This window comes from Epinephelus lanceolatus, chromosome 8, assembly GCF_041903045.1.
Source record: "Epinephelus lanceolatus isolate andai-2023 chromosome 8, ASM4190304v1, whole genome shotgun sequence".
Lineage (NCBI taxonomy): Eukaryota > Metazoa > Chordata > Actinopteri > Perciformes > Serranidae > Epinephelus > Epinephelus lanceolatus.
In genome coordinates, this window is record NC_135741.1 from 17,814,910 (window position 1) to 17,829,578 (window position 14,669).

The following is a 14,669-nucleotide window of genomic DNA, read 5'->3' on the forward strand; positions in this document are numbered from 1 at the left end:
TTACAGGACCACTCACTGCATTTAGTTTTCACTGTCTGATTATCTGCCGTTACCACATCTGGAGCCATGAAAGAGAAACAGCTAATGTTAGTTAGTGCCACTTCATGTGCGTTTCCATCCACCTGTTTTTATGCTTATTTAAAATTTCTAGAAAGAAAAATAGGCTAAATATCAAAAAAGTTTTTAGACTTGGCTGTCATGGAAAAGTTGGTGAATCCATAAAAACAAAGTGCAGACTTAATGAATAAACTATGATGTACATGAATCATGTTAAACTTTACACAAACTCCACTGAAGGCATGAAAAAACAGCGACAGACGAAAACATCAGAGCGGCATGGAGCGATGACAAGTGTAGTGTAAAAGTTTGTACCAACAAATCAAGCAGTAAAGTTAAGATGTATAAATTGATTAAGAAACTTATATAATCATGTTTTTTATGTACAAGGCATTATAAAGCTCTTTAATCTACATTTAAATATGATAAAACATTGCTGTATGTGTCAAAGTACTCATAGCACCATAGCACTAGACTATGTAATCATGTTGTATGCACCTACTGAAAGAACACACTATGTCTTGTTTAACGATGAAACACATACTCAAATGCTGTAATACACACACACACTCACATATTGTATTCTAAAGGTTCACTTGTATGAATGAGAGCACAGAGGACTGTATAAAAAGTCCCCAAAATTCACATGTTTTTTAAAAATAGAGTGAAAGCGAAACCAAACCTAAGGGTGGAAAACTTGGGAAATTCCAGGCTGCATTACACCATTAAAAATGGGCCCAATCAGAATTGGACACAAAGAAAGGTTTTCCACCAATAGAATTGGACTTAAGAGGGAAAGATTAGCAAAAAGAGGTGGAGACTCATTTGAATCTCCACCAGCATATAAGCCAGGGTTCTGAGAGCAGGTTTTCAGTCACACTCCGGAGTCTGACTCACTAAGTTGTATGTGTTAAAGCCTGTTGACACATTAAACTTGATTGCATCGGACTTTGCCTGTTTCCAGTGTTTCTTTAAGTATTTGCCAGCTGAGCCTAAGGTACCAAATCGACATCTGAGAACAACTGATAAGAGACAAGAGGTTCAAGGTCGGGAGCCTACAGGCCCACTTCCAGGCACCGATTTTTGACACTTCACAAGACAGTGATTCCGCATGAATTAATAATTAACTAACCATATTTCCATCAAGTTTTCTACAACTGCTTATCTCAATGTGCTCAACTCAAAATGTCTGCATAACGGTAGTGAATGGTTCATATTTCATTACACAGACTTTGCAAAGATGTGCCAAATTTGAAGAAATTCTCTCAAGGCATTCCTGAGATACCTAACTCAGGAGAATGGGATGAACAGACAGAAAACCCGAAAACATAATGACTCCGGCCATGGCGACTGCAGGCAAGGAGGCATAAAAATTAAGCAAAAACTGCTTTGATTTTCTTTTGCTGCCTCTACTGAGGCAACAGTGTCTGATAGGCAATGGTCTTGTTCAGACTGTCGGCCCATATCCATTTTTTGGCATACCCAAGTTGATTTTAAAAAGCCTGGACAGCAAAAAAAACAATTGGATTTCTACAAATTCTAAAGTGTCTTTTGCGTCAGTCACGAAGAAACCAACAACAACAACATGTAATCTACAGTAAAGAAGGTGCTGAGCAGAATCCATGCGGCTGCACTTGCACAGTGCTGTAGAGGACAACATGAAGAACAACAGTCTGTGCATAGTCGCCGAAAGAAATGGTCTGCTGGCACTTTAGGGGGGGGCTTCTGTACAGGCAGAGATGGAGGAGGCAAAGATCTCCCTTTCTGATGCTTCTGTATTAAAAAGCCGCATCACTAGCGTAGCAACGTAGATCGATGCTTACATCTTTACCACATCAGTCCATGCGGATAGGTTGTTGCTGCTGGACACACTGATCTGATCACTTGCATATAACAGAGTGGACTGTCTGTCTTGAATATCTGATTTGAGAAACAAATCTGATTTGCCTGCAACCTAAATGTAGCCATGGTGGCCCTGAAGTTGCACTCCGAGTTTTGCTCACTTCAGCAGGACAGACGCTAACTCTCCTGAAGGTTTGAATGGTTCAACAGAAGGTCTCCCTAATCACAAGACCACCCTGTCACCAAGGAAGTGAGCAGGGTGGTGGGAGAAAGCAAGAAGTGACCTGAGAGGAGAAAGAGGAGCAAAATGGAGAGTTTGATGTATAGCAGTCTGGTTGTTTGATCGGGGTGTACCAGTGAACTCCCGACCCCACCTCTCAGGAATGCCTGGCATCCAGCAGGCAGCCCTGATTCCCTCTGGCTGGGTTCAAGTGAAGGCGAGATCTAAGGCGACCGAGGGCCATTTGTCCCGGAGATCAGACAGACACCCAGACAAACCCACCCATGATCAGAGCACCATAAACTCCTTTTAGGTGCTGGAGGGGTTTCTGGTGCACTTAGAAAGGTGAAATGCCAAAGTATAATGCTCAGTGTAAAACACAGTGTCGTTCACACCTGTTCTTAGACGTATTTCAGTCTCTGATGCATTCACTGTACTTTCTCTTGCTCATCATTCTAATAACGTTATATGAACTGATGTACAACCTTTGCACCTTTACGAACAGAAAGCTGTTATCAGATGCTCATTAAAATACAGAGACAACACTATGAAGACAAAACCTTTAACCTGTGAGCTGGATTCAACTGATGATAACAGACAAGAGACACACATCGGTGGGTCAAAGAGAACTCCCTCTTTGTACTTTAACCTAAAAATTATGCCATAAATCTATTCATCATTCACACAGGCCTCTGTAAGCAAAGTACAGTTAATGTTACATTTGAAGTGACCACAGCCCGCTGGAGGAGAGAAAGGAGAACGTTCTGTTCATTCACTGAGTGTATTTGCGTTTAATGTGTACTTTTGTGAGCATTTATTTCAGTTTGAATAGGCCTGAGAGTTTCAAAGTGAGCGCAAAGGTAAAGACATGAAAACTAAACCACGACAATGAAAAGTATATTAGTGAACAGGTGAATCAAGTGAGTGAATCCTGCTTCTGGATGATCAGTGATCATGATCAATGATCAGTCAAAATTAACACTTATTCCAGTGTAAAAGTCTACGTTTGTTGTGTAAATAGCGAGGTCTCTCACATCCCTGTCATTCCTTCCCAATCTGAAGTAAGAACTTAATTAAAACCCAGACTCAAAACCACTGGAGTGTAATATTTCACCTCTTCACCACAGGAATGCCCAGACTTCATTCAGGTAGTTTTCCTCCTGCATTCCTCAGTGGGAACAACACACCTGTGGAGCTCTAGTGTGCCACAGTGACAACCTGCCTACCTGCACACACCGATACAGTTTCCACCTCCAGTGCTGAGGTGATGTGGCCTCCTGTAATGTGACCCACAGCTCTTTGGAGGGGAGAGGAGAGAGATCTGATCCATCTCTGACCGGTTCTGCATGGGAGCCCAGCAGACTGTGAGGCACAATGGAGGTCTTGTGAGCTACTCAGATAGTCATAGAGTGTCCCCCTACTTTAATTACAGTTGAGGAGAATCTGACAATTTGTGCGGGAAACTAATGACAAAGCTGTGAAGGCGACTTAGGATATCTTTCATTTCTACAATCAGGGTGCTGCAGCAGTCTTTACAAAGTGTTTCCACAGGAGTTTAGAATAATTACAAAACCATACATTAAAAATCTCCCATGGTGCAACACTGGTCTGATCATATGTCAAACAAACTCCTGTTCTGCAGACACAAAGCAGCGTTAGCGCTGAGCTCGTGTCCCAGGGGTCGTGACTTCAGCTCCGGAGGTCAAGCGCTCACTGCGGAGCCACTAATGGACATACAGTACACCAGAAATGCAACGATGCTACACTGAAACTAAACCGATGTTATATAACGCAGTTAATGATTTCCCCAGAGAATAAGCACTGCAAGCTTTGTCAAATATTGTGCGTGAGCGAGGGGAGCGAACGTGAGCGTGTGTGTGTTTGTGTGTGTGTGTGGAAAGAGACATCTGAGGTGAAACTCCTCTGACTTGAAATGAGAAATATGATTTCAGTATTTACTCAGGCGTCACAGAACATCCAGATTTGGCCAACAGGAAGAACAACAAAAACCATGCACAGTACACTGGAGACACTGGAGAAAAAAATAAGTTTGAATCAGTGGCTGCATCCCTCTCCCTCTAGCTGTCTCTCAGACAGATGCAGATGCAGCAGACCATGGGCAATGGGTCAAGCTCATCTAACACGCAGGGAGCACTTCCAGAAATAACCCCAGCTGCCCGTGAGTGGTGTCACAAACACAGCATCCCTCAGTAAACGTGAACAACATTGCTTTACAGGAAGAAGCAGAGCTGGAGCGATTAGTTAATTAAACGATTAGCTGATCGACAGATAAAATATGTCAACATGTCGACATGCAAAAAAAAAAAAAAAAAATTCATATTGCGATTATTTTTGATGGAGATTGCAATTGTAATATGCATCACCATTTTAGTAGTGATTCACTGAAAAAAATATAATATGATGATATGATTTTTGCTGGGGTCTGTACCAAACAAGCATGTTCTTTTACGTTCAGATTATGAATAATAGGCGGGGGCATATCTGTAGCACCACAATGCTGCATTTATAATGGCATGTTGTGACACATGTTACCTTTAGCAAAAAATTACAGCTCCTGCAATTTGGATATAGCCATTTAAGCATTCTCGGAACCCATCGTCTGTATTCGGCGTCAGACTTCCGGCAGACGGCAAAACAGCCTCTGGGGGCAGACCTCTGATTTTTTCACATTCCGGTTTGAGGAGGCAAATTTCCATTTCCGACTTCCGTTTATATATATATACACAAGTAAATATGCTGAACCATTGCGATGGATTCAGAGTTTGCAGTGACGCCAATTATGTTCCACCTTGTTAGTTCACCGCACGGAGCGTTTCACCTGGCAACAACTGCAGCCAGCTCAAACGTGATTGGTCAATATCACGCGGACTACAAACCGCTTAGCACCAGAAATCAGGGCTCTTCCGCTCTTCTTCCGGAGGCAGGATCTCCGGGGTTAGCCTACAGACTCTACATTCACTGAATGTAGAGTCCGTATATAGAGACTGCCATTTAAGTAATAGTTCTATTAAGTGTGCAGCTCTCACAAACGTAGGGAAATACTGCAACACATTCTCAGGTTCCAGTGACTCCAGTGGTAACATTTACTGCTTCTATTTCTCATATATCACCGTAAACCTAAAGGTCCGGTGTGTAAGATTTAAGGGGATTTAGTGGAATCTAGGAGGTTTTTCCCGGGAGCTGAATGTGCTCACCTTATTTCTGATTCACACATTCTGGAGGTTTTTACTGGGAGTTAACTGAATTAACCGCAGAGGTCTCTTTCTCTCCAAAACAAACTCCTCAGTGATTTAAACTGGTAAAAACACTGAATAAAGCAGTTTCACGTTACAATATATTGTTGACGCTTTCTGGCATGCCTGATACGGGCCGCTGACCTAGCACCTGCTCCTCCATCCTCACCTTTTTTTCTCCAATAACTTCAGATCCAGACGTTCAGCAGGTTTTTTACATGAGCTAAATTATCAGCAGAGCTCTCTTCCTCTCTAAAGCAAATAAACTGCGTGAGTTAAACTGGTAAAAACACTGATTAAAGCAGTTTCACGTAAAAAAAGCAAAGTTTTTCCGATGACGTTCATCGCGGAGGGCTGCTAACTACAATGGCCGACATGAAAAGGAAAACGCAAATGCCTGTTGATATTCTCATTCATCCAGGTCATAGTTGTCCCAAGGCAATTGAATCAAACGCAACTGGACTTGCAAATGGCCCTGTCTAGAGACAGTGTTTGGTTTCTCTGATCTGGGCTACTGTAGAAACATGGCGGTGCAACACGGCAATCTCCGTGGGCAAGGACCCGCTCCCTAGATATAAACAGCTCATTCCAAGGCAACAAAAACACAATTCGTATTTTCATGTGATTATACACAAAAGAAAACACTCTAACCCGGCCTATTATTTGCTTAAATCACTGAAACCATTGGGCCTATATTTGGGACAGGCCTTTAATTCCTTTCACACAAAACTGCTGCTCAGCAAAGATGGGAAATATGATCTGTTTGTTTAAACCAGTATGAACGTTACTTTTATAAGCTTCAGATAATATATCAATTATGAATCAGTAATTTGATCTAGCTCCGACAGATCAGAGACAGAGAGTGACAGCACCCGGCATACCGACACAACCGAAGTTTATCCTGTTAAATCAATACTAACAACTTGGATTGGTGGACCCTTACCAACCAAAGAAAATATGGATAACTTACAGGGTAATCGAGGAATGGACACATAATTTGAGGTAGCCAACAATCTGCTTTTAGAAATCTGAAGACAATCTATTAAAAAAAATGAACTGCTTGGCAACCAGACCAGGCGTCTAACTGACACAGATGTTTATTTGTCAAAATGTGTAGCCACACCAGGCCAGTAAAAGGAACTGGGCTTTTAATTTAAGTTTTATGCTATTATATTTCATTCAATTTCTGCCATTATATCCCTCTAAATCCTACACACTGGACCTTTAACATCTTTGAGTTTTGAACTGTAATTTTTTGACACTTCCTGAACCAAATTATCAATAAAATTAAGAAAATTATACATAAATTAATTGATAATGAAAATAATTGGTAATTGAAGCCCTAGAAAGAGAGAAGCAGTGTGAAAATCTAAACCACAGATGGGACACTGCTACTATCAGCAGAGAAAACAACAAGCCACATAGGGCGACAGTGGCCTTTGAGCCTTCGGCAGAGAAAGTAAAGGTATCGTGTCAGAGTAGTGGCAGCAGACAGTGTGTGTGTGTGTGTGTGTGTGTGTGTGTGTGTGTGTGTGTGTATGTGTGTGTGCTTTAAGTGCTGAGTGCAGATGAAGCTCTGGAGCTGGCGGTCTTTGTAAGTGGCCTAATCTGTGACCCCGCAGGTCTGACCCACAGTGGCTTTAGCAGCAATGTTAGACAAATGAGGGCAGGAGGACTGTCAGGGCAGCTTCATGTCAAAGTGTGTGGAAACTCCAGGCTGCTGTTGGAGGAGAAGATGAGCAGCACAGCAGCACCGTGCGTTCCTCCCTCTGCCCTACTTCACACACGCATCACCATTTTGTTATGTGCCCATAATGCTGTGCCACATGGCAATTATAAAACAACTTCCACTGGGACTCTTTTGTGCGTGAGTGTTAATCTCACTCACACACACGGAGACACACACACACAGAGGAGGATACTGGGGACTTGGATCAGTTTTCTCTTACCTTGACGCACAGTTTTCAACCTGACAGGACCTTTGCAGCAGTTAATCACAGTTAAAATGTCATAGAGAGGTAATCCAGACACAGGCAGCCCTTCCACCTCCAGCAGCAGCTCCCCGTCGCACAGTTTACCGTCCTGGTAAACCACAGCATCCTCCCTAACTTGCCCGATGTACGGAAACTCTCCATTCTCCGCTCCGCCGCGCAGCTCCACATTCAGCTCTCCGCACGCGTCCCGGATCACCAGGCTGTCGTTGACTTTGTTGATCCAGTGGTTTTTCTTCTGAATGACTTTTGACATGATGACTCTGCTCCAATAACCCGTTAATTCCGCGGGATGGTGTAAAAACCATAGCACAGAGACAGTCCCAGCAGGCAGAAAACTTCAGGTTGTTCGGGTGTCACTCCAAGTTGGAACATTTTCACCCTCCTCCTGAGCCAAGCCATGCTGCTCCCCGGCGCTGAGGAAAGATCCCAGTGGATCAAAATCCAGATTGCTGTCGCTTCTGTTGTTGTTTCCGCATCTTTGACAACAACACGCGCTCTGATTCCTCGCTGGCTGCTCCTCTACTGTCCGCTTTGCATCCAAACACTCTTATCCTTATTAATCTTCAAGTTTCTGTCGAGTATTTTCCCTTTTTTAAACTTTCCACAAGCAAACATTTACCTATCCCGTGCGCAGGTTGGGCTATTCACGCACCCGGCGGCGCCTTTAAGCAGGTAACGCGACAAGTTCATCCTCTGCTCCTGCGCTGTGGATGGAGGAATAGTGGGAGGGGGGCGCATGCGTCCAGCTGCTACTCCACGAGGGAAAATCCTCCCCGACCCCACACCTACCGGGTCCTGAAGCTCCTCCCCCGCACGAGTTTCCAAACGGATTACAGCGATCTCCGCGTCTAATCCTCCCAGGAGCTCCAGCATTTAGTCCTTATTCATAAATAATGGAGCCTCACCACAGAGCCCAGTTTCCCTCTGCAGACAGCAGAACTGCAGCTTTGCGGAGGCTGATGGTTCAAACTCCAAACCAGAAGGTGCCAGAGGAGCCAGGAGGAGACTTTATTCAGGCACACTTTCATTATGAAGGTGACAAGCTCAGAACAAAAGCTCCAGGACAAGTTTAAATGAGTATTTGCATCAACTTGCCCAACATAGTTTTAACACTCCTCACACAGACAATAGAAAACAACTCAGTGAAATAACTTTAATTTAGATATACTAATATAGTTTATTATTATTGTTATTTATAGTAGTAGGATTTATTCTTGTAGTAGGCCCTAAAGACAAATTCAGGCGTAAAGCCTCCCTTCAGCCTTTCTCTGGCAATAATGTTTGTAAAAGAAGCAGGGGCGTAGCTTTCGTTTTAGCAATGGAGGGGGTGACTCATGCAATGTAGGTCTGGGGAATTGACCTTTTGTTAAGTTCCACCCACAGACATAGACTGGCCAATCGTAACGTAGCATCGGGCCGGCTCAGACCAGGGGCCGACAACAACACAGCTGTGCTCCATTGACTCTAATGCAATCGTTTCAGATTTCCTTCATTTTCAGGCTGGTTTTGTGGATTTGGAGCTAAATGTTGTGCCTGGGGCACGTCGTGTATTAATGATACTCGTTACCTGGAGAGGTTGGGAAAGGATATACGTTTCTTCCCTGTTCCAGAACCAAAATCGAAACCTGAAAAGTGTAGGGTTAGCTAGCTTTGCTTTTGCTTTTTAATGATTGTAACAATGAAACAAAGACCGACCCTGCTGTACAGGAACCAGTGAAGGGAAGCAGGGAAACTTTGCTGATATTGAACCAGCTGTGTGTCATCGCATTGTGCACAGCTGAACGTTGTTTGACTTCCCCTGGAGATCCCTGCCAGTCCAGTGGCAGAGATCCGGGTGCTGGCAGCAGCACAGAGGGGGAAGCCAAACACTGTTCATCTGCACACACTGTGATGCCACACAGCTGGTTTAATATCAGCAAAGTTTCCCTTTATATTCATTGTCTTGTGTGGCGATCAGCAGTGATGTGGTGGTTCACTTTTACACTGTGATCTGTAGCCTATAGTTGGGCTTTAGCTTCTAACTATCTTTGTCTTTTTAACCTGTTGTTGCTGCTGAGTCAGTTTGACATCCTGGATATATCCTTCAAACACAGACTGTAGACCCCTCTGTCTGCTTCTCTCTGGAATCACTCTTTCATTTTTTCCAAAATATGGTAATATTTCTTCAGGGAGTGCAGTTAATGACAGTGTGGGCTCCATGCTTACTCTGACAGCTTGTCAGACCATCACAAAGGGACAGGGCTTAGCAAAAGGTCAATTGAGACAGGCAAAATGAGTAGCCACACTGGGCTAGTAAAAGGGACTGGGCATTTAACAGAGACTAGGCTCTTAACTGAAGTTTTACGGCAATAAGAAATGTGTTAAGTATTTTCAGCACAATGCAAACTGACTTCATGTGTGTCCAAGGTCATTTTAACTACTTATATACAACGTAGAATTATACTTTGTGTGTAAACTTTAATCTGCAAAGCTGTAGCAGAGAAGCAGGGACAATGTTTCCCTCTGTGGAGTATAAAGTTACATAAAATAAAAATATTCTAGTGCCTTAAAACTGTACTTGACTGCAGTACAAAACAAATAATCAACCAGTAAAATGTTTTGCATTATTATAGATAGAACTACCGGAGTACGAGGCCCAAGCAGTTTCCTCTCCACCAATAATAATCCAGTTCAACAGTGAGTTCACTTGATGGGCAGAGGAGTGTTTGTACCTGTGGGGGGTGTTTTTTGTCACCTTTCTATGAATGAATTAAATCATTATTTCTAAAGCAAATATTTAAAGTTGTGTCTTTATAAATAACCTTTAAACACCAATTCAAACCATCATCCTGTAAACCTGCCTGATTATAAGTCGTAGTGTCTCATACAGAGTGGAGCTGTACCCTTTGTCACATTAACCTCACCTTTGCAAAGGGTTAAAGACACACACAACCCCCACACACTTATAGTAGCTTATTGTAAACATATACATTTCATAGTAGGTTTGTATTTTAGTCTTCTTGACAAGCTCAGACTTTTTCTTTCCTGCAAAGTTCACACTTCATAGTTCAAATAAGTTTTCCTGCGACAGCCCAAAGCAGAAGCCAAACCAATGTGATTTTTAGTGAAAGTCAAAGGACCCATTGTTGATGTTTGACAGAGACATAATGATATGAATATCTGCACTTAGGAAAAGAGCGACGGGGGGATCAGGTGAGAAACACATGCCACTGCAGGGGAAAAACAGGCTCTCTGTGTTTCCTGCCTGTTCAGATAAAGTACAGTAACTGGCACTCTACCACAGGCTGCGAGGGCAGTGGCCTGGATAGCTGTGCATGAAAGGCAGCTTTCCATCCCATTACATCTCAGTGTTGAGTGCTGGGAGTGTTCATGTTGACTCAACTGTGTCACTTTTACCTCTCCCGATAGTCATATAGACCATATTAGTCTTGGCTAGAATATAGCCGTCATTATCTGTTTCCTTTACACGGTCTGTGTTACATTGATGTACCTGTGAGTGTCTGGTAAAGACAACATACATGACGCGCTGTCCGTCATTATTCTATGTGCTGCAAAGTGGGCTCCATTCTGCCAGTCACATGTCACATGACATTCTCAGCGGGGACAACCAACAGCTGCAGGCCGATGAATGTGACACACATCCAGCTCTGATGTGCTCCGACTGGTGAGGTGAGCACTGTTCCTCACATACAGCCCTGTGATTAAACCATCATCTGAAAACTCTCAACTCAATCACCAGATATGTTACATTTATATGTAGCAGATTTGTTTAAACTTTACATTGCAATTCAAGTTCTATGTTGTGACAACGCTGTGGTTAATGTGGGGTTCGACTTAAACATAATGTTTTGGCTTAAAATGCCCAGGTTGGTCACTACCAACATGGTTGGACACATCCCGAAACGTTGGTCTCGCACAGTGGTCCCCTGCTCGTCGGATGTCTCGTGTCATACCATCCACCATCCCCTCCTCCTTCTGATGAGAAACTCAGCACATACATGAATGAGATTAACGAAGGGTCAATTCTGAGACTGTTGTATATAAATGGTTCTCAAATAAATAATAAATACTTGTCCATGCCCACTGAGTACAGCATACCATACCATGACTTAGTCATACCAAAAATGAGAAAAAAACAACAACGTTGGGCCACAGGGGGAGCCACAGCGATCAGTCGCATTTTAGCCATTTTTAAGCATTTTTCTGTTGTTATAGCGCCACCCAGTTGCCAATTAGAGTTAAATTTCTCCAGTCACCTTGAGGCGTCCTGTTCTACATATCTACCAAGTTTAGTAAAAATCAATGCGGCGGTTAGGCCTAGATAAGAAATTAGCTCTCTAGTTGCGTGGTGATCGGTGAAACCCTAGAGATGTTATACAGCTTTATGTGATGAGCCACGCCCTCTGCAATATTCATTGCCTTATAGAAGCTCAGTTTTAGTAAGTTTTCCAACTTTTGCCAAGAGGGAACTTTAGATATTGGTCCCTAGATTATATTCACCGAGTTTCATAAAGATCGGTCAAACTTCCTAGGAAGAGATCGATTTTAAGTGTTTTTCAAAAAATTCAAAATGGCGGAAAATTTATATAACCGGAAGTTATGGGTTCTTGAGGCAAATTTGTTCCTCGTGAGGAGAGGCATCTCTGTGCAAAGTTTCATGTCGCTACGACATACGGGGCATGAGATATGCCCATTCAAAGTTTGCAATTTCAATCGGTTGCTATAGCGCCCCCCTTTGGCCAATTGATGTAATATTGCTTCATTAGCATCCTCCCATGACCCTCTACCACTGTGCCAAATTTCACATGGATTGACCAAGTTAGTGAGGAGAAAAACGTGTTTTCATCATTATATAGTAAGAAAGATATAGTAAGATAGCAACTTCTGATCAACCATCATCAATTTCAAGCTTAAAATTACAACTTTAGATTATGTCCTACCCACTTTCAAGTTAGATCCCACACACTGCAGGTTCAACCCCACCCACTTCGAGAACAGATATAGAAAATTTAGTTTGGGCCTGTACCATTGCTGCCTCTTAAATCTTCCACTTGGTATTGAGTGCCCTCATTTGCGAGATAACCCTTGATGAGGGAAGTGAGGAATATCAGGGTAGAGATCTTTCCCTAAGAAATGAGACACCACTTCATGCAAATCGGCATGGCCAACATGCAGGCATACGTCATGCGTAGTAGCGATGCAATGAAAATGCCGGCTTCAGCGTTTGTGTTGTGGTGTGTTCTATGTTTATTCTTCTCCGTCTGATGAATCAGTGGAGAAGAAATGCTGAAAACAGGAGGCGCCTACGACGTCTTCTTGTTCTGATCGATTTTGTTCGGGTAAGTCGATTTGTTTAAACATTTTGACGCTGTGTTCAAAAGAGTTGCTGATGAGTTTACGCTAGTCCAACTATCTGTTGTTTGTGTAGCCTACATACCAATCGTACAGTAACAAATTGTTTTCGAAAACTTGCCGAAGTTGCTGACTTTGCAAGGTGTTCTGGGAAATTTCGTCTTCCTCTTAGCTGTAAGTGTGGGTCGGGGCTCCCTTGGAAACCACTTCCTCTACCTCAATTCTGTTTTGGGACATCACTAGCCTAAACGTGAATGTGCACAACCAAGTGCAAGTGGGTATTTCTAGGGGAAGTGTGGGTATTGGGACAGGCCCTTAGTTAAACAGATAAAGACACAAATACAGATAATGATGTACCACTCATTCCTGAAGCTAATCAGCTGCTAGCTGTAGCTTCGTATTCAACAAACAAGACAAGATGGTGGTGTCAATCTTCTTATCTAGCTCTCAGCTGGAAAGTGGATATGTGTATTTCCCAAAATGGTGAACTACTCCTTTAACAGCTTCTACAGGAAAGTGAGGCAGGTCAGGCCAGTCAAGTCCTGAGGAGACGTGTAATCAGGAAAGTGAAAATATCTGTGTGAGTGAACCATTAACAGCTTCATGTTTATGGATGTCACAGTGAGGTACTCTGTAAATCAGTTTTAGACTGTTAGAAACAAGATTTTTTATTATGATTACAGTTGTCAGATAAAGTATCCTTGGTAGTATTTTTATTCTCTCTGAACAGATCACATAATGAAGGCCCATTTCCACCAGTAATCAAAAGAAAACTTCAATGCTCCACTCTGTGTTTATTCTGTTGACTCCAGACGAGTTTAATAATTTGTACAAACTGTTTCTCCAAGAACAGAAAGTACACACTAACACATTGTTTCCCTGGTCAAAACGTTACGACAGATAAAAAAAAGCAGGACTTTGAGTGCTACATGAAGGCGAGCCTGCAGCAACAACCAGTGATATAGTGAATGTAATTCCTCCAGAATTGTGTAACACAGAGTGTTTAGTTTTATGAGTGACAGTAATTGGCTGTCCAAACCTCAGGAATGCCATGAGTCCACAATCAATACATAGCAATCAAACATTAACCAGCAAGTCAAACATTGTATTGATCTGTCATGGCGGTCAAAAGACACTGCATCAAAGCTCTCGCCGGTGAAAACAAAAAGACTCAAGGTGTTTCACTGAGTCATATCATTCACTTTGCAGAACATGTTCTTACTTATAGTAGTTTATTCTTTGCCTCTCTAATGTCTTATTCATGCTTTATGAATCAGACATTAGAGTAAAGGAGTTCAAACATGTTTTTATAGAGTCTAAAAATAGTTTCGATGTAACATGTTCTTCTTTCTCTGTCCGTGCATATGGTGTCCTGTGGGAGACTGAAATACCCGCTCAGCTAATACATAAAATATTTACATAATCTCACTGTAACAGGAAAAAAAGATGTGCAATTTGTTCTTGGAAACAATTCACATTTTTGACAGGCTGGAGTGTGAAATGATAGTTTGCTTTCCTTCAGAAATAGTGATCATCAATTGGTGAATTAAAGAGCTCGCTCTACTCCAGTGACTGTATTGGGGCACATTGCCATATGGCTTGGAAAAGCTTAAAAGTCTCTTAAATATGGGGTGCCATTTGTAAAGTGGCTCACGCTGAAAATAACATCAACATTTTGCCACATTTAGCTTCAAACAATGTTTAAAAAAGTATTGTGAATTTTTTAACGTCACCTTTTACCATATTTACAGCAATATTTGTTAACTTAGAAATATATTAAATAGTTAAATCTAAATATTAAATGTGGCACCTAAATGTTAAATCTAAATGCTAAATCTAAATGTTAAATCTAAATATTAAATCTAAATGTTAAATCTAAATGCTAAATATAAATATAAATCTAAATGTTAAATCTAAATGCTAAATATAAATGTTAAATCTAAATATTAA

General features: G+C 42.0%; 1 protein-coding gene across 12 annotated transcripts in view; it reads right to left on the reverse strand.

The window, feature by feature from the left end:
• The window catches only part of LOC117258460 (membrane-associated guanylate kinase, WW and PDZ domain-containing protein 1-like), a 144,932-nt gene extending 136,834 nt beyond the window's left edge, over window positions 1-8,098 (reverse strand). For 9 of the 12 annotated variants that reach the window (XM_033629401.2, XM_033629400.2, XM_033629396.2 and 6 more), the window contains exon 1: window positions 7,323-8,095. In XM_033629401.2, the coding sequence (XP_033485292.2) occupies window positions 7,323-7,620 (298 nt within the window). In that variant the 5' untranslated portion in view covers window positions 7,621-8,095. Of the gene's footprint in view, window positions 1-7,322 lie in introns of all 12 variants that reach the window. The other 3 variants (XM_033629402.2, XM_078169942.1, XM_033629404.2) reach the window with 3 other exon arrangements.
• Window positions 8,099-14,669: the final 6,571 nt, after the last annotated feature.